This window comes from Staurois parvus, unplaced genomic scaffold (genome assembly GCF_062004578.1).
Source record: "Staurois parvus isolate SC_StPar_1 unplaced genomic scaffold, SC_StPar_1.0 ptg000009l, whole genome shotgun sequence".
Lineage (NCBI taxonomy): Eukaryota > Metazoa > Chordata > Amphibia > Anura > Ranidae > Staurois > Staurois parvus.
The window spans coordinates 3,363,383-3,389,438 of NW_028317805.1; the positions used below are offsets into that span (position 1 = coordinate 3,363,383).

General features: G+C 43.4%; 1 protein-coding gene across 1 annotated transcript in view; it reads right to left on the reverse strand.

The window, feature by feature from the left end:
* Positions 1-26,056, reverse strand: part of LRRC27 (leucine rich repeat containing 27) — a 76,456-nt gene that overhangs the window by 39,052 nt on the left and 11,348 nt on the right. The window contains exons 3-4 of the mRNA XM_089669195.1: positions 13,492-13,622; positions 10,872-10,930 (exon numbers count right to left, since the gene is read on the reverse strand). Coding sequence (XP_089525321.1) covers positions 10,872-10,930; positions 13,492-13,622 — 190 coding nt within the window. The remainder of the gene's footprint in view (positions 1-10,871; positions 10,931-13,491; positions 13,623-26,056) is intronic.

A 26,056-nucleotide genomic window follows, 5' to 3' on the forward strand; every position in this document is an offset into this window, starting at 1 on the left:
TTAATATATAATAATGCACTAGGAATTCACAATGGTAGCCTACACGTGGAGGAATTTGGGGAGATTCTAGTAAATCATTCTGATTACGTTACCTTGGAATTTGCTCTTACATTTTCTTCCTATTCCAGCCTCCTTTCAAAAGACCCTTCTGTATATGCAAGCCTGCTGCTCAGTGCAAACACACCTTCATCCATCTATTTCATGTTACCCCTTGGAACTAGGCTAATTTTGGGGAACCAGAACCATCCACCCGCCCTCTCAAATATTTGAGCATTAGGAACCTATTTTGCAGGGGACAATGCTAGTAGCCACATGGGAATTACATACAAGCAGCAATGCACCCTTATACGATGACAACTTTCATTTATGCTTTTCAATGTCTAATCACATACCTCCAGGCCTCTAGTGTGGGAAATGGCCCTGCAATATGTAGGGTAAAGCTGAACCTCAGGCAAGTTTAACAGCACAAACTAATGCAGCTTTGTATTAATTATTACATCTTTATTTTTGTTCTTAATGTAAACAGTACAAGTAGCTAGAATTGGTCATATATCAACCTATTGTAGTCCCTATACAGCACAGCTCACACATGAAAAGGCAGAAGCAGCACAACAGATCATTCAGGAGTAGTTGTACTGCTTATGTGTTAAAAAGGATCCATACTATTAAATAAGATGTTCAGGATTAAAAATACAAAACAAAATATACATACTCAACTAGGTGGATAGACAAACGGCAACTGTCCCAATCTATAACTGGCCTTTGCAGCAAGGAGCACATGGAAGGGCGATGCATGTCAAGTAAAAACAAAGAAAAATTCCCAGTTCAACTTACCAACAAACCTGCAACCAACCAAACTGTCCTAACAGTTCACGTTAAAACAGGGGTTTACTTTGCACATATTTGCAAATATATGCGTAAGCTGGAGAGCCTCTTCATAGCACCCTAGTATTTTCTGCAGTCCTAATTCATTTTACGCATTCACTCACTCACATACATTTTGAGAGCTTGTGCTTCTGCTATGGAGGATCTCAAAATTTATGGAGTTAGAACTGCAGAAAATACTGGGGTGCCAGGAAGAGGCTCTACAGCTTACACGTGTTTACAAATGTGTGAAAACTAAACCAGTCTTTTTAACAAACTGTTAGACAGGACAATTTGGTTAGTTGCAGGCTAATTGGTAAGTTGACCTGGGAATTTTTCTTTGTTGTTGTTCAACTAGGTCAGGGGTGGCTAACCTGTGGCTCTCCAGCTGTTGTGGAACTACATTTCCCATGAGGCATTGCAAAGATGGGAAGTTACTGACTTGCAGAGGCATGATGGAACTTGTCCTGCAGCAGCTGGAGAGCCGCAGGTTGGCCACCCCTGAACTAGGTGAATGTTGCATCAGTCTTATGCTGCATTTGTCCCCTAGCGCCTCTACACCAGGAACTGAGTGATTACAGACTGCTGATCGTTCATTTCTCAGTCTTCAGTGAGCAGAGAGCTGGTGGCTGTCAGTCACCGGTTCTCTACTCTGCCCTTCCGTGGACTGTGGAGGGGGCGGGAGTGGCTGGATCAAGCTCTCAACAGCGTGCTCGGAGGCTAAGTCAGCTGCTGGTAGGGAATCTGGGTGAGTCGAGATCCCCTCTGGGCCTGGACTGACTGAGTGATGCCAGCCAACTGCAGATTTTAGCCTGCTGTCGGCTGAATACAGGTCTCAGGACTGCAGAACTGAGGGCAGTACTGTGACCCACAGGAGAAGTAGGGCCATAAGAACTTTGGCCCTACTTCTCCTTTAACAGAACAGAGAGGCAGAGAGATGCTAGTCAGTGTTCTGCTACTCCTTTCACTGTCCAATCATAGGCTAGGGGGGGGGGGGGTCAAGACCTGTAACTGTTACCTAACTGCAACAGAGAAATATCAGGTCTCCTGCCCTGCTAAACAGGGATGCATTATGTGTCAGAGCTGTGTAAATGTCAGAAATAGATGGACAAAAATACAAAGCTTTGGGCAGGTAAAACAAATCTCAAATGTACTTGAATATTTGTGTATTTAGCCATTCAGCGTAAAGCCTAGAACATCCTAATCTGCTCTATAATTGGCAACTACTGTACATGGACACTTGGCCTCCTCACACGTTCAGGTGATGCAATTGTTTTTCCTTTATTGAATTATTGGTAATGGTGAAACAATAACAAGGACAACCAATGACATGTTCTAAGCAAGTAAGAAAAAGTATTTTGCACCACGTTCTTGTCAATAAAGCTTTCACCTTCTTCAAGTGTGTAACAAACAATACTAAGGAAGAGAGAAAAAGGCCAGAAGTAGACTGCGACCTTGTATCTGATGTGTCCAAATCAGTTACATCTTCACTCTGACATTCTGCAATGCCATCATTTTGATTGATATACTCAAACATGCATGAGTATGCATAACTGAAATTTTCTTTTGTCCTCATGCAGAAGTAGTTTTGTCAGGATTCTTCTTAGCCGAAGAAAGCAGACTAATTCCGAGAGCTAATAAGCCGTATTACAATAGGGTCAGCTTATCAGGAGGGAAAATCCCAAACCCCACAGCAGAATGACAAATATTTTAACTAATACATATTTGGAATGTATTTAAAAGTCATCAATCTTTACATAGATAATGGTCATATACATTGTTTACAAAGGTTATTTTGTTAATTATGGTTAATGGTAGTGGTACGGTATAGGGGGGTGGGGGCAATACAAGGGTGGATTTTAGTAAATCCCTAGAGTGCACCATTACAAAGCTTCATGTTTTAAACCCCTGAATACTGGCATGTTTTTTCTTTTAAAAAAAAATTGTGGCAAAAAATCCATTCACCTTGGGTTTTCTACTTTCTGAAAAGGGGTCATTTCAGAAGTTTTCATCCTGCCCTGGCATTTTATTTAGTTTTTTCTTTTCAAAAAAAATTGTAGCAAAAAATCCATTCACCTTGGGTTTTCTACTTTCTGAAAAGGGGTCATTTCAGAAGTTTTCATCCTGCCCTGGCATTTTATTCAGTTTTTTTTTTTCAAAAAAAATTGTAGCAAAAAATCCATTCACCTTGGGTTTTCTACTTTCTGAAAAGGGGTCATTTCAGAAGTTTTCATCCTGCCCTGGCATTTTATTCAGTTTCACATTCACATTTTTTTCTACTTTCTGAAAAGGGGTCATATCAGAAGTTTTCATCCTGCCCTGGCATTTTATTCAGTTTCTTATCTATAGCTCCTGTCCTGGCATTTTATTTGCTAGTATCCAGTGCACCATTACAAAGCTTCATGTTTTAAACCCCTGAATACTGGCATGTTTTTTCATTTAAAAAAAAAATTGTGGCAACAAAACAAAAAATCCATTCACCTTGGGTTTTCAACTTTCTGAAAAGGGGTCATTTCAGGAGTTTTCATCCGGTCCTGACATTTTATTCAGTTTCGTTATCTACAGTATAGGTCCCGTCCTGGCATTTTATTTGCTAGTATCCAATGCACCATTACAAAGCTTCAGGTTTTAAACCCCTGAATACTGGCATGTTTTTTCATTTAAAAAAAAAAATTGTGTCACATTTTTTTCTACTTTCTGAAAAGGGGTCATTTCAGAAGTTTTCATCCTGCCCTGGCATTTTATTCAGTTTTGTATCTATAGGTCCTGTCCTGGCATTTTATTTGCTAGTATCCAATGCACCATTACAAAGCTTCAGGTTTTAAACCCCTGAATACTGGCATGTTTTTTCATTTAAAAAAAAAAATTGTGGCAAAAAAAAAAAAAAATCCATTCACCTTGGGTTTTCTACTTTCTGAAAAAGGGTCATTTCAGGACTTTTCATACTGTCCTGGCATTTTATTTGCTATGTTTTAAACATAAAGTAAAGGAAACAGTTTTTTGTTGGTCCTTTTTCTTTTATACCATAAAAAATAAAAACTCCAGAGCTTATTATATAGCACGAAAACTCTGTTTAAAAAATAATAAAAAAATAATTTGCATACAGTGTTGCATGAGAGTGCAGTTGTCAAAGTTTTCACTGTAAAACTGAAAAACTGCCTAGTAATGAAGGGGTGAAACAAGCCGGTAGTGATGTGGTTAATCCCTGCAGTACACTTTAATTGAGCTTAAACTGTCAACACCAAAAGGCACCATGCCCACTCCAAAAAAAATAACAGTGCTGATATCCTGGGGCTGAAAACTACTGATCCTATATACTAATGCAGAGTCCAATTAACTAAAATTGGATATGTTTTTCCTCTATAGTAGAAGAAATATGTGTTGAACACCTCTCATTTCAAGTAGTTAATTTGGATGTTGGATACATTAAAAACAGCACAAAAACAATATTACTTTGTCTCAGTATGAAATACATTTGGGGAACTGTCTATTTAAGCAACATTCTGCAGGGTGAAATACAATTCCAGAGTGCATTAGCAAACAGTCATGCTCAGCAGCACAGAAAATGGCAGCAATTAATCTTAACTGCTACAAGGTACGGCAAAGAGGGAAAAAATACAGCCATCTAAAGTCACGTCTCAACAAATAGATTTGTCAAAGCTCTATTAATGGCTTTATTGAAATTTAGATTACTTTGGCAGTATCAAAACAAAGCTGGTTATTGTAAACTCTAGTGGTTGCGCACAGCCACCTTTTGCTGCAATGAAGAGGAAGTGTATGGAACTCTCAGTGAGGCGAGGGGGATAGCAAATAGGCAGTTTGTCCCAAATTTGTTGGTGCTGAAGGTGCCTGGAGCATTCTTCCTCTACTGTGGTTGGCAGATGAAACACAAATGATCACCCATTGCAACACTTGTGACTCTGCAGTTACTCAAGAAACAAGCCAATAGAGGTTTCCTGTAAAAGAAGAGATAGTACACTTACCTACAGTCCACGTCTCCTTCCTTCTATACGTAGCCTACATCAGATCCTCCAGCATTCAACACTTCCAGGTGTGTTAAATACCCGTGTCCCCTACCAAACTCTATGGCTCCATCCCGACACCAACATGACTATAGAACTCCGTATTGCCATAAGTGTCCAAAACCCCTAGAAGTGTAATAAAGGATAAAGACTGCAGACAGAAGGTAGACGATACAGATGACCTCACAGTCAAGTTTAACCCCTTCCTGCCCAGGCCAATTTTTCAGCTTTCAGCACTGTCGCAATTTGAACGACAATTGAGCAGTTATGCAACATTGTACCAACATGAAATTTTTATAATTTTTTTCACACACACAGAGCTTTCTTTTGGTGGTATTTAATCGCCACCAGGTGTTTTATTTTTTGCACTGTAAATAAAAAAAAGAGTAAAAAATTTGAAAAAAAAAGTTTTTCTTGGTTTCTATTATAAAATTTTGCAAACAGGTAATTTTTCTCCTTCACTGATGTGTGCTGATGAGGCTGCACTGATATGCAACAATGATGGGCACTGATAAGCAGCACCGATGATGCTGCACTGATATGCAACAATGAAGGGCACTGATGAGCACTGACTGATGGCACTCACTGGCGGCACTGCCCTGCACTGCTGGGTGGCACTGCTGGGCAGCACTGATGGGTGGCATTGATAGGCACTGCTGGACACAGGTAGGTGTCAATGCTGGACACAGATGGGTGGCACTGCTGTGACAGCGTAAGGAAAGTGCAGCCGATAACTGGCAACTGCATTTACCGGTGATCTGCTGTGTCATTGGACACAGCTGATCACATGGTAAAAGGCCGCTATGATTGGCTTTTTAACACATCATGTGATTAGCTGTGTCCGCAGGTCACAGCAATCACGGAGATCACCTGGTGCACGCCCCCAGGGACGTGCTCTGGGAAAACATAATATGACGCCCTCCCAGAACTGGACAACCATGCTGTAGCCATCATTTGGCTATAGCGTGGTTGGCAAGTGGTTAATATACTTACTACTTGCAGCAAGCAGTGGAGCTGTCAGCAAAGACAGTTAGCAACTGAAGTCTCGGACAGCAGTTGTTTTGCTAACAATGGAACAAAACTGTGCAAAAAAATCTCCACAGCACACTTACCACCCAGTCCACACAAAACAAAGTCAAAACATACATTTGAAAATAAGTGAAGCCACACTGCCACCCCAAGTCAGGACACAGCTCCACCCTCATTTCTCCAAAATGTGTAGGACAGTGACAAAAACAGTCTGATTTAAATTTCATGCCCATGTTGAGCATTTATTAGATTGGATACACCTGACAATAATTTGGACAAGAAAACATTCCATTTTACAGCAGAATTGACAAAAAACAACCCCAAGTTAGATGAGAAGCAGAGAACATTAAGTGCTGGGGAGGGGGTTGTAAAACTTCTAGCAGTATCATGAAAAGTACTAAGAGTCTGGAAAACCTCTTAATGGGGTCATGTCATAAATGTCCTGTTGAAAATAGTGTGGAGACACAGTTGGAAGAATACAAATCTGTTAGAGTGGGGTTAGTGACCTATACTGACATACATAGAAACTGCCCATTGTTAAGTTTCATACAATTTCAATAATTTCTGCTATTATAGAGATATATTCATAAAAAGTGATTATACTGATGAATGATAAGATGGCAAGCTAGCAGACACTCAACCAAACACAAAAGTCAGAAGGCTAATAAAATACATTAGATTTGCTAAGCAAAATATGCATGGGATTCATTGACTCTTGGGAGTCAAATTTGGTAAAAAAAAAAGAAAGACAAAACAGCAGCGCCAGTCTAAGTGTAGATTTCTGTTGAAGGATGTACTTAATGAAAATAATCAACTCACAACATTAGGTACTATAAGGGCATGTAGGCAGTGATTATCTTCCAGTGGTGCAGGTCAGATAGTGGTAAGCCGTAGGGTCCTCCTCATTCTGGCTGCGCTGGTGGATTCCAGGGCTCCAGGGGTTGCAGAGATACACAGGGTGGCTGACAGCTGTGATGGAATCCGGAAGAAGAGAAGTGGTGCGCGTTCGGAGTATGCACGCTCCTTCCTCAGGCCATGAAGTGTGTTACTGAATCCTCTCTGCCTGCTTCTGCGATACCAGGCAGAGAGGATTCAGTAACACGCTGACAATATTGTATTGGGAGTTCTAACAGGCTGAATAGACTGAATATATCTGGTGTGACTGAGCACCGAAAGCATGTAAGTGGCTCATTTGTATTTTTTAAATAAAGGTGTTTTCAGCGATAAAGCTCTATGTTTTGCTTATTTTGATATTTATGCTGAGCGGTGGAGTGTGAAGGAAAAGATGGTCTGCCAAGGTGAAAGATACTTCAGGATACACCTCTACTTAGTCCATTTAAAAAGGGACACAACTGCCACCACCAGGGGCGGACTGACAACTCATGGGGCCCCCGGCAAATAGGGGATCATGGAGCCCCTGTGTCCTTGCCCAAACTCAAAAAAGCCTATGAAAAAGGTACCAGGGGCATCTCATCGGCCCCCCTACTGACCCCGGGCCCTCGGGCAGTGCCCGAGTTTCCAAATGGTCAGTCCGCCCCTGGCCGCCATTGTTCTTCCGGTTTCCGGTGACATTACAGCTGTCAAGAGGAATTCCACCTTTTGCAAAAGAATAATAAATTCACCCATAATGCAAAAAAGGCAATATGCATTTATTATTTTTGTTTTTTTGCATTTAAGCCTGCAAAGCATTGCAACTGTGATCAGTGGAACACAGATGCAATGCATGGCTCCTGCAGACCCTTCCTTCAGCTTAGGTCTGTACCAAGGTACAGACCTATAGATACGAAACTGAAGAAAGTATCTATGGACTACAAGTGTGGTGACGTCACTGCACTTGTGCTTCATTGAGAACTACTGTCCCTGTGCTGTGGGACATGCACATCAGCGCTTCAAATTTGCAAAAGCAGCAGTTTGTGGGTAGGGGGGCTGTCGACTTTGACCATGTTTCCTGTTATTTACCCTAAATATGGGTTATGAAACACAATCAGAAAGGTGGAGTAATCCTTTAAATGTGAGCTCCAGGAGACTTCATATCATAGTGTAAGCTCCAGCACCTCGTTTCTGTGCTTATACGCATTGTTGAATCTGGATGGATCTATCTTGAGTCTGTTAGGGCTAAAAACATCCTGGACATATACTGGCAAATAACACACTCACGCAGGTTCTACCTGATCTATGCCTGACAATCAAAATAACAGGAAATCCCTACAATAAAGACAACACTTACTGGTTTCAAAAGGTTGCCAAGTCGTTGACACAACAAAATCTATGCTATTTAATAAAGGCAGATAGCATAATACAGTTACCCATAGCGATTAATCAGAAATAATCCTTGTTATTGTGACTGCTGTCGACTAGTGGAAAGCAAATTTGATTGATTTCTATAGGTTGCCATCAGGGGCAGACTGACAACTCATGGGGCCCCCGGGCAATAGGGGATCATGGAGCCCCTGTGTCCTTGCCCAAACTCAAAAAAACCTATGAAAAAGGTACCAGGGACATCTCATGGGGCCCCCTACTGACCCCAGGCCCTCGGGCAGTGCCCGAGTTTCCAAATGGTCAGTTCGCCCCTGTTGCCATATACTACTGTTCCTAGTATTGTTAAATTAGCCCAAAGTTTGAAAGTGATTTAGTTCTGAATTTGAAAAAAACTGAGCATGAGAGGGTCAGGATGAGCGTAAACTGAACTTGGGTGGTCCTCAGATGTCACTATGCACCAAGCCTTTAAAAGCTATATATAATAGATGAACCTCCCAAACAATGCATCGGCAACCACCATGATGATGATGTATTGCTTTACTACAACCATGGAAAAAAGAGCTTGTTAAGTACCTTCATTTTTAGCACATTCTCTTTTGTGTTCCAGGAGATTCCTGGCGGAAGCTTAACCAAGACCTCAAGTTCAGTTCTCACATGGGGCTCTTCCATCATTCTTGCCCTCATTCAAACCAGTTGAAGCACCTTATCAGCCAATCAAGGGGGCTTTCCAAACACACAGATAATAAGGATTTGGCTAGTCGTAAAGGTCTTGTGTGTGTGAATTTTGTTCTTTTTTTGCCTGCTGCTAATTTACAGCATCTGTTATGAAATTAATGGAGTGAGTACTCTTTAACCTCCTGGGCGGTTTTCCCGAGTGTTTCTCGGGGTAGAATTTCTATACCACAAGCGGTAACCCCGAGCTACACTCGGGCTTACCATGCGGCGCTGCTCTGGGGGTCCCTGCAGCACTTACCTTGTCCTTCGTTCCCACGATGTGTCCCCTGCAGCATCCCCGGCCATCTCCTCCGGCCGATGTCGGCATCCGGCTTCTGTGTTCCGGTCCCCGTGACGTCGGGACGTACGGGCGGCGGCGGGAAATTTAAAAAATTTAAAAAATATCATTTTTTTTTTTTTCAATTTTAAATAGTAAAACATTGCTGTTTCATCCCATTTCACATACATATTGTCCTTAGTGCTTTGCCCTGTGCCCTGCCTGCATTTTGTCTGTTCTTTCTGCCTGGAAACTTAGAAAAGTCCATGGCGTCCAAAAAGCGTCCCTTTACGTCAAAAGCGGTTTTAGACCGGCTAGAGAACAGCGATAGTAAATCAGAACCACTTACAGAATTGAGTGATAATGATTTGTGGGGAAATTTTCCTAAAAATTACAGCCTACAATAAAAAACTATTTCCATGCGAAAAAATGGTACCGCTTTCAGCACAAAAAATCAGAAGGAATCATACCGCCAAGGAGGTTAAGAACTTACATCTCTACAGTCGGAAATAATTTCTGTTTCTCAGTTATGCAAATTAGTAATCAAAAACTAGATACTAAAGTCTCATTAGTCTGCAACAATCAAATCCGCACCAAAATTACTTCATAATGAAACAATGATGAGAGGTTTAACATTGACAACATTTTGCTAACATGATTAAATAGGTGTCTTTGCTAATGGTGAATTAACTACTTTGATGCAAAGAATACTAACTAAAAATAAAACCAAATATTTCCGTATCATTTATTTTTCTCTCTGTAAATTGTGGTTCACTAGCTGCATAGAAATGAGGTTCAGGAAGAACTTTGCTGAATACTACTTCCATCCAGACTGACCACGATATAATGCCAAAGCCTGAACATTAGTACATAACAGTTGACTCAGAAAAGAACCCTAAAAATATTCTCAATACATATTAGAGGCTTGGTGTATAAATCCTTTACAAGGAACGAGAGCTATCTCCTCACAGCCATCAATTCAAAACTTCAGATCTCAGTGGCCTGTTGACCTGCACTACTGCACGTGCATTAATGTCTGTATTACTGCACGTGCATTACTAAGTGTATTATTGCACATGCATTAATAGGCGTTGTTTTAAAGCAGGAAAAAGTTTATGATCCGCACTCTAAATTTAGCTCTTCTTGCTGTATTTATTGTCAGCAAAATGTGTCTGCATACAACTTCTCCACCCGAAAATCCTTAAGAGACGTTGTAAGCAGACACATTAGGCTGACAATAAATACAGTAAGAGGTACTAAGTTTGGAGTGTGGCTGATATACGTTTTGATATTTTTGATGGAGAGTGGAGACTGACTAGAGCAGCTATTACCCCGATTGTCCACGTATGCTAAGAGGAGCGAGTCCATTAATTATGAATGCTTATAGGATAAGTTCACCTTTCAGGAAAAAAATGATAAATGCACATATTTTTGCAGAATAAACAAATATGCATTTAATATTTTTTTCCCCAGCAGCCTGAAATGCATTGCACCTACAATCAGTGGAACATAAATGTAACAGCAGGCTTCTGTAGACGTTCTCCAGCTCTAGCTTACATATGCTGTCCAAGCTTCATAAGCTGAGGCAAAATTCTTCCTTTACCCAGGTATAGAATACCTTCCAGCTCTGCAAGCTCTGGTCCACAAATGATGTAAACTACATAATAAATATTTAAATATATGTACTAATTAACACACACACTTACCAAGCTGTACAGGGAGTGCCTTTATTGGGTTTCCTTCTAAAAGAAGATACTTCAGTAGCCTGTGGAAAGGAATATAAAGCATTTTACCCATGCACAACAAAAAATAGGGACAGACCTAACAAAGCAAACATCCACAGTCATCCGTTACAGGGTTCAGAAACAAGCATATCTGTGTAACCAAGTCCCAATAACTAAAATGCTTAAAGTGTTACTTAACCCAGGACCCTGTATTCTCTATATCTGGTCTCCCACAGAGCATGGAAATGCAATTATTTTTGTAAATATAAACTGCTAAATACCTTTTCTCATTAGCAGTATATAGCAGTCTTGTGACTTCCATCAGTGTCCAGCTGAACACTGGTTAATCTTGTAGGAGGAGTTTTCATTCTCCTCTGACTGTCCTATGAGGATGCATAACTCCTGACCCTCTGTCTGGACAGTGCTGATTGGCCCTGTGCTGATCACATGCACCCTTCCAAAGGAAAAAAAAAAACCTCTCTAACAATACACACTAAACTGAGCATGTGCAGAGTGACTCCTAGAGCTTTGTACTATCAGCAGATGGACTAAGGATAGTAAAAGGAGAGGAGGAACAGAGACAGGATCAAACAGCCTTTTTACACAATGCAGAGGATTAACCTCTTAGGTTCAACAGTGAGTATAACAGGCATGCTTTACTGCATATACAGACTGATTTTAATGTTGTGGGTTTAATGACACTTTAAGTAACTATAGCCATTTGAAGACCATGCAACTGCAATTGGTCCAAATGGCAGTTGTGTACTTAAGGTCATCTGCTATAGTGGATCTAAATGAAGAAAGGCAAGCATGGAAAACAGCAGTATATGCTGCACTGGTACCTGTGTACAAGTTTCTGCTATCTATTCTTCTTTTAATTACATTAATTATTTTATGGGTACAGACATTTGGTTTGTTGGCTCTGAGGAAGAGGTCAGTCCCTGAAACGTGTTAGCCTGTTGGAAGTCCAGGGTTCCCATTGCGGATAGACACGTAGTGTGGATTGGACAGAGCTGTTCTTTCATGAAGTGCCTTTGACAAAATCATTGTTTATGCATACAATACCTACTTTTATCGCTTTAATAAATGTTTTTTAAGGTAATGCACTAGGCCAGTGCGCCCTCTGTTTATTTTCTTTCTATCCCATACATTTGGACTTCCCCGGTCCTTTGAGGTCAGCAAGGAGTGCACAGTCCAGGACATCCGCAATGTGGTCATAACCTTTATTGAGTTCATCCCCAAGCGCAGGAGTATTTGGGTCTGCTGTTTTGGTTATTAATTATTTTGTAACGGTTTCAATAATGGAAAGGCCTTTTTAAATTATGCATCATGCAGAGTAAATAATTCACAAATGCGTGTATTTTAAAACCTTCTGAGTTGTTTTTACTCAATTTATGTATGAAAAGTCAAAATATGATACTCATTGCGTATGTTTGGGGATCCTAATAATATTCACAATTTGGAAAACTGACAACTTATGTGTTCTGACAGGTTTGTTTTAATATTATGGAATGTATACTGTATATACCATACAACTGTATTGTGTTTACCACATTTCCTTCAATCAACATCATTTAATAAAAGCCCTACAGGACAAAATGCTATTATAGTCGATTCACAGTTTTAAAAAAAATGCACACTGTGCAGAATGAAGGACAGTCAATATCCAATCTTGTGTGAGGGAAATTATAAAAAGATAGTTTTTTTCTAACATATGACTGATTGAAAATAATCACGGCTTATCTTATTTCTTAAGTTTAGCAAATTCAAAATTGGAAATGTTCATTGTTTTAGTAAAGTGCAGAAGACCCCTAGTGTTAATCAGGTGAATACCGCTGAAGAACAAGGCATGCCCAAAAAAAAAAAAAAAATCCCCAAACTCTATGTCTTACAAGCTGACAGTTGCTGTGCGAATGAAATCTGCAAATATATGCAGGCTTTGTTCATAAATACAAAGTAACAACATTGTTACAATGAATTTTGATCATTTTTTTATGCACTAATCAAATCAAAGCCTTTAATTCTGTAATTTCCAGCATTTTCACACAAGAAAAATTATTTACTAAATAAAAAATAATTTAAAACATTACTAGCCCTTAGTTGACCCTAATCAGCTATTCTTTTACTTTTTTTTTTTAACCCTTTTCAAGGTTTGTTTTTTTTTTGCATTACAAAAAAATTTACACAAAATAGAGACACCTTTATTTTATGTGAAAATAGCTTTGCTATGGTTTGTACCAGAAATGTGTTTCAGAGTCATTATAAGGAGGACAAATTACGTAATACTTTTACAATTTCTATCTACAGTAACTCTAGTATTAAAACTAAAACTGCTCAATCTAGAAAAACAAAACAACAGTTTTATGGTGCAGAAAACTGAATTATAGAAATATGGATAACAAATTATTTTTTAAGCCAACAACATCAAAAGAAATGCTTGTTACGTTGGTACCATAAGGGATTGTTCAGATGTGTGGCTGCTGGCAGACAAATTACCTCTATGCACACCTTGTGTATGAAAAAGTGCAGACAGCAGTGGAGTGGTCAAATTGTACCTGTTACACATCAACCTACTATTGCTTGCTTTCTAACAAAAGATTACCTCTGCTTCCCAATTGTACTAGGCAGACTTGTGATTTTATTGTTGCGAAGATCCAACCAGACAAGATTTGGCAGATACAGAAAAAGACTCTCAGGTAGGGAGCTAAGGGCATTCCCTTCAAGGTGCAGATTCTGGAAAGAGAAAAAAAAAAGATGGCATAATAAAATGGATCCAACCACTTTTTTTTCCTCAAATGTAACCCAATAGATAAAATCTTAAACTGTATCTAAAGTCAAAATGTTTTTCTTTAGATTTGATTTAGTTGTTACAACCCATTTTGTGTTATCATAACAGAAAAAGAGAAGAAATCTTCCAATGGGAACACTTGTTCAAATGACAACTGTGGAAGAAGATTTTGCCCACTTCAGAGCGGTCTCTCACTTCTTGTTGTACAGATATACTCAAAAAAACCTCAAATGTGCTGCCAATGCACTACGGTAAGTATCAGGGGCTGCTGTAAACACCAGTTGTGTTTAAACATAAACCAAAAAGATAAACAAATGTTGAACTGTCAAACCAACCACAACAAAAATGGAACATTGACGCCAATCAATAATCAATATTAACCAAATTAATAAACACCTCACAGCCCTTCACACCCCACAAAATGAACACACTAAATGACACCGTAAATAATACCTCATAACACAGAAATAAAAAGCCTAAAAAATACTATGATCCAAGTGCAATTAAAGATAACAGCAAAAAGGCTGTTTACATAACAATTCCCCCAAACAAATAGCAAATCAGTATAATAATATATGAAATAAATAAAAGGAAGAAATGAATAAATATATACATACATATATACACACGGACAAATCTGTATGCAAATGGATAGAAAACTTCCTAAAAGATCGTATTCAAAGAGTAGTGGTTAATGATTCATACTCTGAATGGTCTAGGGTTGTCAGTGGTGTACCCCCGGGTTCAGTGTTGGGACCCTTACTTTTTATTGGTTTATAAATGATATAGGGTCTGGGATTAAAAATACTATTTCAGGCTTTGCAGATGACACCAAGCTGTGCAGTGGAATAACGTCCTTACAGGATGTCTCCAACATACAAGCCGACCTCAATGCACTGTTTAATTGGGCAAATAGATGGCAAATGAGGTTTAATGTTGATAAATGTAAGGTTCTGCACTTGGGGGCTAAGAATATGCATGCGTCATACATACTAGGGGGGGGTACAACTGGGGGAATCAATGGTGGAGAAGGATCTGGGAGTTCTGGTAGATCACAAGCTTAATAATAGCATGCAATGCCAAGCTGCGGTTTCTAAGCGAGCAAAATCCTCTCTTGTATTAAAGGAGGTATAGACTCCAGAGAGAGATATCATATTACCCCGGTACAAATCATTAGTAAGACCTCATCTGGAATATGCAGTTCAGTTTTGGGCACCAATTCACAAAAAGAACATTGGGGAACTGGAGAAAGTACAGAGAAGGGCAACCAAACTGATAAGAGGCATGGAGGAGCTCAGCTATGAGGAAAGATTAGAGGAACTGAATTTATTCTCTCTTGAGAAGAGGAGATTAAGGGGGGATATGATCAACATGTATAATACTTAAGGGGGGATATGATCAACATGTATAAATACATCAGTGGTTCATATAGTGAACTCGGTGTAGAGCTATTCACCCTGAGGTCATCACAGAGGACAAGGGGGCACTCTTTACGTCTGGATGAAAATTCATTTAATCTCCAAACACGGAAAGGTTTCTTCACAGTGAGAGCTGTGAAAATGCGGAATAGACTCCCTCAAGTGTTGGTTCTGGCCAGCTCACTGGATTGCTTTAAAAAAAGGCCTGGATTGTTTCTTAGATACACAGAATATAACTGGATACTAACATTTATAGGTAAAGTTGATCCAGGGAATATCCAATTGCCTCTTGGGGGATCAGGAAGGAACTTTTTTCCCAGCAGGAGCAAATTGGATCATGCTTTGCTGGGTTTTTTTGCCTTTCTCTGGATCAACTGTGGGTGTAGGATTATAACTTTTTTTTTAATGGTTGAACTGGATGGACTGTTGTCTTTTTTTTCAACCAGACTATGTAACACACACACAGTGATCACAATAAAAAAACAGCAGTAAACACCTTACAGCCCTACTAACCCACTAAAGTGTTAATGAGGTCAGAGTGGTCTCTCACTTCCTGTTGTGTCTACAAAAACACAAAATGAAGAGAATGCTCCTCAAAAGGGACACAAGTGGCTAAAAAAAAATGACATGGATTAAACCAGGGGTAGGTATGATGTTTGATTAAAAACAATTTTGGGCTAATTTCTCTAAATGCTCCAATGCAATTACAACTGCTTTCTAAGTCACTGGACTATAAACTGTGGGTCAATCATCATACCGTACAATTAAACCATTCCCTACTCTACCCAAAATGATATAAAAGGTTTTTGGCTTTTATTCCCTTGATCAGGGGTGGGCAAACTTTTTGACTTGAGGGCCGCAATGGGTTCATATATTGGACCCGGGGGCCGGACCAAGAGTAGATGAATGATGTGTATGTGTGAATTAATATAAATTAAATTAAAATTTGTAACATTTCATCCCCCATAGTACTATTCCCCCCCAAGTAGTAAGCCAAGTCCCCCGTGTCAATTTACTTACCTTTGCTCCGCGCGTTCCTCTCGCCGTGTTCCCGCACCGTTCCGGTCTTCAGGGCGGACTGTGAGAGGAGCCTAGCTCCCCTCACGTTCGTCATGCTGCCCCGCCTACACACATCCTGACAGCCAATCACTGGCTATCAGGATGTGAGTGGCAGCGAGACTGGCCAATCATTGCATTTGAGCGCGCTGAATGATGCAAATGTTTGCCTGCCCTGGCTGTTTTTTTTTTTGTATCACGCTCCGCGGGCCGGATTAAAAGGTCCGCCGGGCCGTAGTTTGCCCATTCCTGCCCTTGATCCTAACCTACCCCTTAAAAGAAGCCCAACTACTAAACCTAACTTTGACACTTAACTCAAAATCTGAACCAAAAGCCATGTCCTCTACCCAAAAACTGCAAACCAAAGCTGTGGAATACTTGCCTAACAGAAGCTACAGGCTGCCAACACCACAATCAAGCTTCTGCCGGTCATGAGGTCATGTCAAATGGTTTATATAAGGGCTTGTTTACACCAGGTCAGTTGAGCTGCATTTTTCTGGACAGCACCGAACATGGTGTGAACAGGACTGTGTAGTGGTTTGAAGAAAAACAACGCATGGTGTGAACAAGCCCTTCCAGCCAATCAGTGGCTCTGCATCAACACATAGCCTGGTCTGTAGGGTAGTTCTAAAGACCCTCCTTGCATTAAAGTAAAAAATTTTTTAGGTGGCAGTGTACGTATACTTGCCTGAGCCGTCACTTGATCCAGCGCTGTGCCCAACTGTAGTGGCTTGCTCCCTTCTCTCCGCTCCCTCAAGCTTGGCTGAGAATAGCGGGAACCATTGGCTCTTGCTACTGTCAGTCAAATTCAGTAACGAGGGAGGGGGGCCAAGCCACGAGGTCTGTGTCTATAGACATGGGTAACTTAGCTCAAGTGCAAGCCTGCAGGTTTGCCCCCATAGCAAGTGGCTTGCTATGAGGGCACACCAAGAAAAACGAGGAGCCAGTGGGAACCCAAGAAGAGGAGGTTCAGGGCTGCTCTGTACTATTCCACTGCACAGTCCATAGACATATAAACCCACTGTTTTTTTTTTATTACGTTTACAATAATTTTAAGGAAGCAACTGCACTGCTGCTATGGCTGTTTGGGTTCAGGAAGTCTGGAGCTGTATTAGTAGCTTAGAATGAAGGACAGTACATGTGTGTGGGTTAAATTGTTTTTCTTTAAAGCCTAATAAATAGCACACGGTTTGTAAAAAAATAAATAAATGCAACTCTCACTGTAATATTCACCCCTTCTCTGGTGATGTCTCCACAGAATCACTCATTATGTTATCTATCCTTTCCTAGGTTGAATGACACCCAGTATCAGCAACCCACTTCTTATGAGTGCAGGGTGTCATGGATTCACCCTCTAGGGAAAGGGAGAGTGGGCCGTCACCATGGTATCCTTCACTCAGTTACAAACTTCTTACAACCCATCTGCAATTTCACTGTGTAAGGTGAACTGGGGAAAAGCTCATTAACCACATTTCAGCAATGACAGGTGCTTTATGGTCACATAAACTTGTTGCAGCAACAAGGCCAGGCTTAATACCCATCTATACAAGCCTCATATTATGTGTCACAAGTAAACTTTATACCTTTCACAATCGCACCAGTCACTAGAAACCACATTGCTTTTAATAGCGATCGCTGCATTCAAAACTTTATGGCCTATGTTCAACAATGTGCAGTTATTCACAGTAGGTGACATTTCAGCAGTTTAATAGACAAAACCAGTGACAGAACTTCTGATTAATTGCCGTGAACTGCTACACTTTGTAAATAACCGAACTCCAGGCAAACCGTTAAATATACAACAAAATACAAATATAATAACAGCTAAACTTGTCAACATACTGTATGTGTAATTCTGTTCAACCATAAGGCTCCATGCACACTGGGAGATTTAATAACGCTGGTAGCGTTACTTGTGTAAAGTCGTGTTAAAATGCAAGTTTTTCAGCATTTTTATATTAGCATGTAGCTGCATTTGCGGTTTTTAGCATTTTTTTTTTTTCTTACACAAAAAAAAGTTGCTAAAAAAATGCCCAAAAATGCCGTTTTGCAGCGTTTTACCACAGCTACCAGCATAAGAACAGCTAAAAAAACTCCTCTAGAAACCAACTAGTTCTGGGGTTTTTCCAGCCAAAAAAGGCCCCCTCCAAAAAAACGCAGTTATTTACCTGTTAACTGTATTTCCAGGAATCTTCTAGGACAGCTCACTTGAGAGATAGGGCTCCTCCCAGGAAACACCCGCTCCACCTTTTTTTTTCCCCTTATAGGCGTCCTCTCTCCCATTGGCCCCCAGTATAAGAATATGACCGAAGGCCTAGGAGAAAACAAAGAAAAAAACCGGTAATAAAGACATCCCCCATAGGTTCGCAACATACCTGCACATAATTGTGTGATCAAACAGTAATCGGGGGGGAGTTACGCTGTCCTAGAAGATTCCTGGAAATACAGTTAACAGGTAAATAACTGCGTTTTCCCGAGTCATCTTCTAGGACAGCTCACTTGAGAGGAGTAGAATAGAAATACGTACATTAGGGCGGGCACCCTGCTTGTAGGACCTTCCTGCCAAATGCCTGGTCCTTGCTGCCGATCAGATCCAGCCTGTAATGCTTAGTGAAGGTGGCGAAACTGGACCACGTTGCGGCTCTGCAGATCTGTCCGGGGGAGGCCCCCCTTTTTCCGCCCAGGAGGCCGCAGTGGCCCTCGTGGAGTGGGCTTTTAGGCCGGGCGGTGGTGACAGGCCTGCCGACTTGTAACCTTCCGAAACTGCCTCCCTGATCCATCTGGCGATGGTGCCCTTGGAGGCACTGTCCCCCTTCCTTGGCCCCTGGAATAGGACGAAAAGCCGGGACGAGTGTCTCCATGTCTTTGTGCGTTCGATGTACGTGATCAAACACCTTCTAACGTCTAACCTGCTATAGTCCTCCATGCTGTCCGGATCGGCCTCCAGGGAAGGTATTACTATTTCCTGAGATCTATGGAAGTGTGACGTGACCTTAGGTAGGAAGGCCGCGTCCGTGCGGAGGATGATTCTATCCAATAAGATGGTGCAGTACGGCTCGATCACTGAAAAGGCATGCAACTCGCTGACCCTGCGGGCAGAAACTAGTGCCGTGAGGAGGATGGTTTTAAGAGTCAAAGATCTGAGCGAACACTCATCCAGCGGTTCGAAAGGCCCCCGCTGAAAGCTCTTCAGGACTGTGCCCAGGTCCCATGTTGGACGTTTCGGCAAGGACGGGGCACGGCGCCTGGAGATAGCCTTCAGGAATCTGATTACTAATGGGTCTGCCGCCAACCTCAGCTCGAGAAAGTTCGACAGAGCCGCTACCTGTACTTTGAGGGTATTGGCGGCCAGATTCTTATCCGCCCCGGCTTGAAGGAATTCAAGAACTGTATGCAGAATGGGCGTGCCCGGTGCTTCGTTTCTGACCTTCCAGGCGGAAAACTTCTTCCAGACCTTGTCGTACAAGGCGTTCGTCGACCTCTTCCGGCCATCCAAGAGGGTGGCGACCACTCTTGCCGAGAGCCCCTTTTCTGCTAGCCTGTCCCGCTCAGAAGCCACGCCGCTAAGGACAGCCTTTCTGGATGAGGATGCATCACCCTCCCCTGGGTGAGTAAATCGCGTGTGGGTGGTATCATCCAAGGGTCTGCTAAACTGAGCTCCTTCAACCGGGAGAACCAAGATCTCTTGGGCCAGAATGGCGCGATCAGAATAACTTTGGCTCGAGACAACTGGATCTTCTGTATCACCTTCGGCAGTAGTCTGAATGGAGGGAAGGCATAAAGGAGGTCTCCTTCCCACTGCTGGGCTAGCGCATCTATCCCCTCGCTTTTGGGGTCCTTCTGCAGGCAGAAGTACCTTTCCCGCTTTGTGTTCTGGCCATTGGCAAATAGATCGATAGAGGGGGAGCCCCACCTGGCGCAAATCTGATCGAACGCTGACTGGCTGAGGCACCATTCTGTCTGGATGACCTCTCTTCGGCTCAGCTGATCCGCCAACTGGTTCAGGTCCCCTTTCAGATGTACTGCCGTGATGAACTCCAGGTTTTTCTCCGCCCAGCTCAGGAGGGATCCGGCCAACTCCATCAGCCTTGGGGACCTTGTGCCTCCCTGCCTGTTCAAATACGCCACTGCAGTGGTATTGTCGGAGAGAATCTGGACACCTCTCCCCCTTATCTTTCCCTGAAAGGTCGTAAGTGCCTTGAAAACTGCCAACAGCTCCCTGTAATTTGACGACCTGCTGGAGTCTACTGCACCCCACGTGCCCTGGGCCAGGCCGTCTTCCATATGGGCGCCCCAACCAGTCATGCTTGCATCCGTGGTGATCCGCAGTGGGCTGGCCAGCCTCCAACTTCTTCCTCGTTCCAAGGTGAGGATGCTTCCCCACCACCTTAGCGATTCCTTCACTTCGTGCGTGATGCGGATCCTGGAACTCAGACCTGCTCGGCTGCCGTCCCAGTGGGAAAGGGTGTGATTTTGCAGAACCCTGGAGTGAAGTTGCGCCCATTGCACCCCTGGTATTGCTGCTGTCATCCGCCCGATTATTCTCATCGCGGTTCTGACCGTGCAGGTCGACATCCTCCGGAGGGCCCTTGTGTCCTGCCGCAGGTTGAGGGCTTTTTCTGATGTTAGGTACGATCGGGCCTGTGCGGAGTCCAGGACGTACCCCAAGTACGTAATCCTCTTGGAGGGGGTTAGCTGTGACTTCTCCTTGTTGATAAGCCACCCCAAACTTTCCAGAAAAGATATCGTACGTTCGATGTGCGATCTCAGGCCTCCCTCTGTGTCCGCAAATAAAAGCAGGTCGTCCAAATAGGGGATGATGTTTATCCCTTCCAGTCTCAAAACTCTTAAAGGCTCCGCTAAAATCTTGGTGAATATCCTCGGGGCCGACGACAGGCCGAAGGGGAGTGTGTTGAACTGAAATAGCACCGGACCCTTTTCTCCTTCCAGCGCAAACCTCAGGAATCTCCTGGAATCTTCTCTTATCGGGACATGCAGGTATGCGTCTTGCAGATCTATCGAGGCCATGAACACCCCAGGTGAAAGGAGTTCCTTCACCGTGTATATGGATTCCATACGGAATTTGCTGGGCCTCACGAACTCGTTCACCTTCCGCAGATTCAATATCATCCTGTAAGTACCTGACGGTTTTTTCCTTAGAAAGAAATGGGAGAAGAATCCACTTCCCCTTTCCTCTTCTCTCAACTGGCAGATAACGTTCTGACTGAGCATATCTTGTAGGAGGTCCACCAGCGCATCCGCCATGGCCCTGTCCTTTGGCAGGGGTGTTGCAAAGAATCTCTGAGGGGGGGCCCTTGTGAACTCTATTCTGTACCCCCTGTGGATGGCCTCCAGAATGTAGGTGTTCTGGGTTATCCTTAGCCATTGTGCGTGGAAGCGCCCCAGCCTCGCTCCCACCTGGCCTCTCCAGTCACTTTGGCTGGGTTTTGGGTCTATTCTGGCTGGGGTTGAAAAGGAAACCTCCCCTGCCTCTCGGCTCGTTCCTGCCTCTTCTCGCGCCCCAGCCTGGGTGCTGGGTTTGGAACCTAGCTTCCCTCGACGCGTATCGCCTGGATGGGCGAAACCCCTTCCGTCCAACCTGCCTGCTGGGGACAGGGAAGCTCTTTTTCCTGTCGGCCGACCTTTCCAGGACTGAATTTAGCTCCGGGCCGAAAAGGAGTTTTCCTTCAAACGGCAGGCCACAGAGTTTAGATTTGGAGGCCAGATCCCCCTGCCAAGATTTCAGCCAGATAGCCCTCCTTGCCGTGTTTATGAGCGCTGTAGATCTAGCAGAGAGTCTGATGGTCTCTGCTGATGCGTCCGCGATGAAGGCTACCGCTTTCTCCAGCACCGGAAGGGACTTCAGAATCTCTTCCCCCGGGGTGCCTTGTTCCAGATGCGAACGGAGCTGCCCCAACCACACATCCAGGGTTCTGGACACACAGGTCGTTGCCACTGCAGGTTTAAAATTCACTGCGGACGCTTCCCATGCCCTCTTCAGGAAGGCATCCGCTTTCCGATCCATCGGGTCTTTTAGGGACCCACCGTCTTCAAAGGACAGGTCCGTGTCCTTCGAGATCCTCGAGAGAGGGGCGTCTGGCTTTGGGCAAGTCTCCCAAACCGAGGCATCTTCCTCCTTAAAGGGGAAACGTCTCTTGAGGTTCTTGGGAAGGAAAGCCTTCTTCTCTGGCTCTTCCCATTCTCTCCTGATCGTGGACCATAGGGCAGGGTGTACTGGGAATGTACGGCTGCTTTTTGCCTGTAGCCCTGCGTACAGTTGGTCGTGGAGAGAGAGGTCCTGCTGTTCCTCCTCCAGATCCAGGGTCTCATAGATCACCTTTAACAGGTCCTCCGTGTCTTCCACCTGAAAAAGGAACCTGTCTGCCTTTGGGCCCTGAGCCTCAATCTCACCCTCCTCCGAGTCTGAGGTGTCCGACTGTTCGGCCTCTTCCCAGTCCCTTACCGGCGCTACCAGCTTCCTCTTTTTCCCCCCTTGGGTGCCAGAAGTGCCCGGTTGGGGCTCATCCTGGGCCGGTCCCGGCTTCTGTTCCCTGAAGCTTTGAAATGTCTTGGACATCTCTTGTGTCATATTCTGTAGGAAGTCTTTAAAAAGAGATCCAGACTCCTTCTTGATGAGCTTGTCTATGCACCCCTGGCAGAGCTGCTTCCTCCAGGAGCTCGCCAGTTTCTTCCTACAAGTGGCACACTTCTTTTTCTGCTCACAAGGAGCTTCTTTCTCCCCTCTATCCTCCTCCTGTGGGCCCATCTGGGGACAAGGAGATACACGCGTTCATGCGTTTGTAACAGCAACGCCTCCCCCCGTGCCACTGTGAAAGCTCCAGCCGTGGGCCTGGGGGGGGGAGAGGGGGGCTGTGCGAGCGTGGGGGGTACCCAATCATCCCGGGAGGGGGGGGGAGGAGGGGGGTAAAAAACAAAAGAGAGTTGCCAAACAAAGGCCCTTACCTTACTGCAGGCCTCCCCCGCTCCTGACAGATCTGCCTCCATGCTGCCGCAGACTCTGCCTCGGTGCGGTGGTTTTTCAGGGGCTGGTGGGCTCCGCCCCCCCCCGGCGATCCCCCCTCGCCGACCCCCCTCTCACGGCCGCCGGTGGAGAAGCGGCCGTGGCACGGGTTCCTTCCACGGTCCGCCGCCCATTTCCAAGATGGTGGCGGCCGTTCCCTGCTCCTGCGCCGGAAGTGACGACACCCGGCGCCCGGAAGTGACGCGATCGCAGCGTCCAGACCCTCCGCAGCCGAGCCTCCTGGCCATGCTGCCGGGATCCAGGAGCAGGTAAGACTTACCTGAAACCCCGCAGGGAAAGGCACCAATGCCTCGGTCGGCGGAGCGGGCTCTACCCCCCTGGAGAGCCCCGCTGGGACCATCTGGGGCCGACGCCCCCACCCTACAACGGGCATTCCAGCGTGAAACTGGCTGAAAGGTCCCCCCCCCTCACAAGGCCCCTGCCTCGCTTGGAGGAAGGGGGGGGCCTCAGCCAGGGACCCTCTGTACTCCGCCAGAGAGCCCAGACAAAAATAAAAAACGGGCGTAGCTCCTTCCTGGCCGGAGGAAACACTAAAACTGGGGGCTAATGGGAGAGAGGACGCCTATAAGGGGAAAAAAAAAGGTGGAGCGGGTGTTTCCTGGGAGGAGCCCTATCTCTCAAGTGAGCTATCCTAGAAGATGACTCGGGAAAATGTTGATTACAGTCTATGTGTGCATGGACACAAAGGATAACATGCTGGAGAGTTTACTGGCTGTAGAAAAAACACCAAAAGTCAAAAACAGCCGCTGTAAAAACATCAAGTGTGCATGAGGACTTATTGTAATCCAGAAATGTGAGTTGGAGCCCTGGATCCCAAATTGGAGTTTACACCCTCCAATTCATGCGGAGCTAGGTACATTAAGCTGGCCATACATTAGTTTAATTTATTTTAAAAATGTTTGTTTTCAGAATGTTCTTCAATTTCCTAACTCTTAGTGGAGTCAAATCAACAATTGGTTTTGATTACAGTAAAGAGAAAATTTGCAGGGGCAGGATGGGACATGTTTCTTGAACAAATTAACAGTGAATGTTGTTTTTGTTTATTCCAAAATCAAATGTTAAAAGTAAACATTTCTGAAGTAATTTCAAATGACATTCATTGTGTCACTGAATGTACTGATGAGAACTTTCATATGAATGTTCATTCAAAAATCTACTACGGTATGGTCAGCTTTAACTGCCTCCCGCCCACCATACAAGGAAATGATGGACGGGCGGGAGTTCTCTCGTTCTGGGAGGACGTCATATGACGTCCTCCCACTCTAATTGCACATGCACACCCCTGGGGGGCCCGTGGCGATTGATGGTGCACTGTGTACCTTTCCTGACTAAGCCAAATCCTCCACTTGTATCTCATTCACCTCTCCTCAGACACTGCAGCTCACAGTAGAAAGATTTCAGCAAGAGAGGCAATGCTGCCAATGCAGGAAACCTAGCTGTGGCCAGGTGCGGAATGACAAATTTGTGAATTAGCAGCGACAATGACAATACACCCCCTGCAACATTGTTTTCATGGCAGTGTAGTGAAAGCAGGCACAGCCTACATGAGAATGGCAACTGTGCTCTGAATTCAGCAGCAGTGCTGCATATTTGCAACACATCATAGGAAGCTGCATGAGGTGGACTTAACTGGCCAGATCTGTAGGCATTTGTGGGGCTTTTCACGGGGAATAAAAAGAAACTGCAAGTAGAGATGAACTTAAAATTAACTGCTGCAGCCTAGTGCGTTACCAACAACATTTTATTAAAAAAATCCTGGGATCCTGCTTCATGTATCTCAGGGTGGCTAAAAATCCATGATTAAAAATTGCTTTATTTAATTTAAATTGGATTTTTTTTATTTTTATCAAATATACTTTAATAAAATGCTTTTGGAGTAAAAATCTATGTAAAGATCGTTTTCTATTTAAGATACATTAATAATTTAGTTTATTCAGCATGAAATGGAGCTTCGTTATGTAGAATGAGGCTGTATATTCTGTAATATTTACATTTTTGGCAAACTCATTCAATGAATACAAGATCTGCAAGCTGAGATCACATGCACTGCATTGATACATTCACACAATTTAACAGTCACCATGAGAAAAAACATGAAATAAAAGAATTCAAGTAGTTCTCCAACTATGTGTGATTAACCTATTAACCCAAATTCGGTTCTGATATAGCTGTTTTACTAACCTGACAGCTTATTATTCTAAAAAGGAAAACCTTCATTTGGTTTGCAAATATTAAAGATTCTAATATTACCAGCAAGAATGAGTCGGATTCCTTACATTTAAAGAGCACCTGTCATTTTAGATCCATCATGGCAGCGCCTGTTAGCAGGCATCCACTCACCTGCTGCCGCCACGTCCCTCACCTTGTTGTGTCACTGCCGCATCACCAGCCGTCCCGTTAAAGTGAATGGGACTGTCGGTGAATCAACAGCGGGTCAGAGGAGGAGCCGCTGCGAGACAGAGATGACAGTTGCTCTTTAAAAATTATGATTTAAATCAACCCTTTTCACTAGTGATTGAAATCAACTTGATTTAAATCAAATGCACCCCGGTATATCTGTAGTAAATATTTTAGAAATACTTCTAGGTCTACAAAGAAAACAAAAGGTTGCAGAGTCCTAGTGCATTACCGACAATATTTTATTAAAAATTTAAAACCAAGTGAGTGCATACTCCCAATGGCTGTAGATTACAGCAGCGATATACATAGACCCAAGGTGGCCCTTGATTAGAGATGAAAATCGCACAACACTGACATCAGACTTGCCAGCTGACGCATTTTGAGGGACAGGCCCCCCTTCTTCTTTGCTCTGAAGACCAAACAAGTGCATACTCACAATAGCCGTAGATTACAACAGCGATGT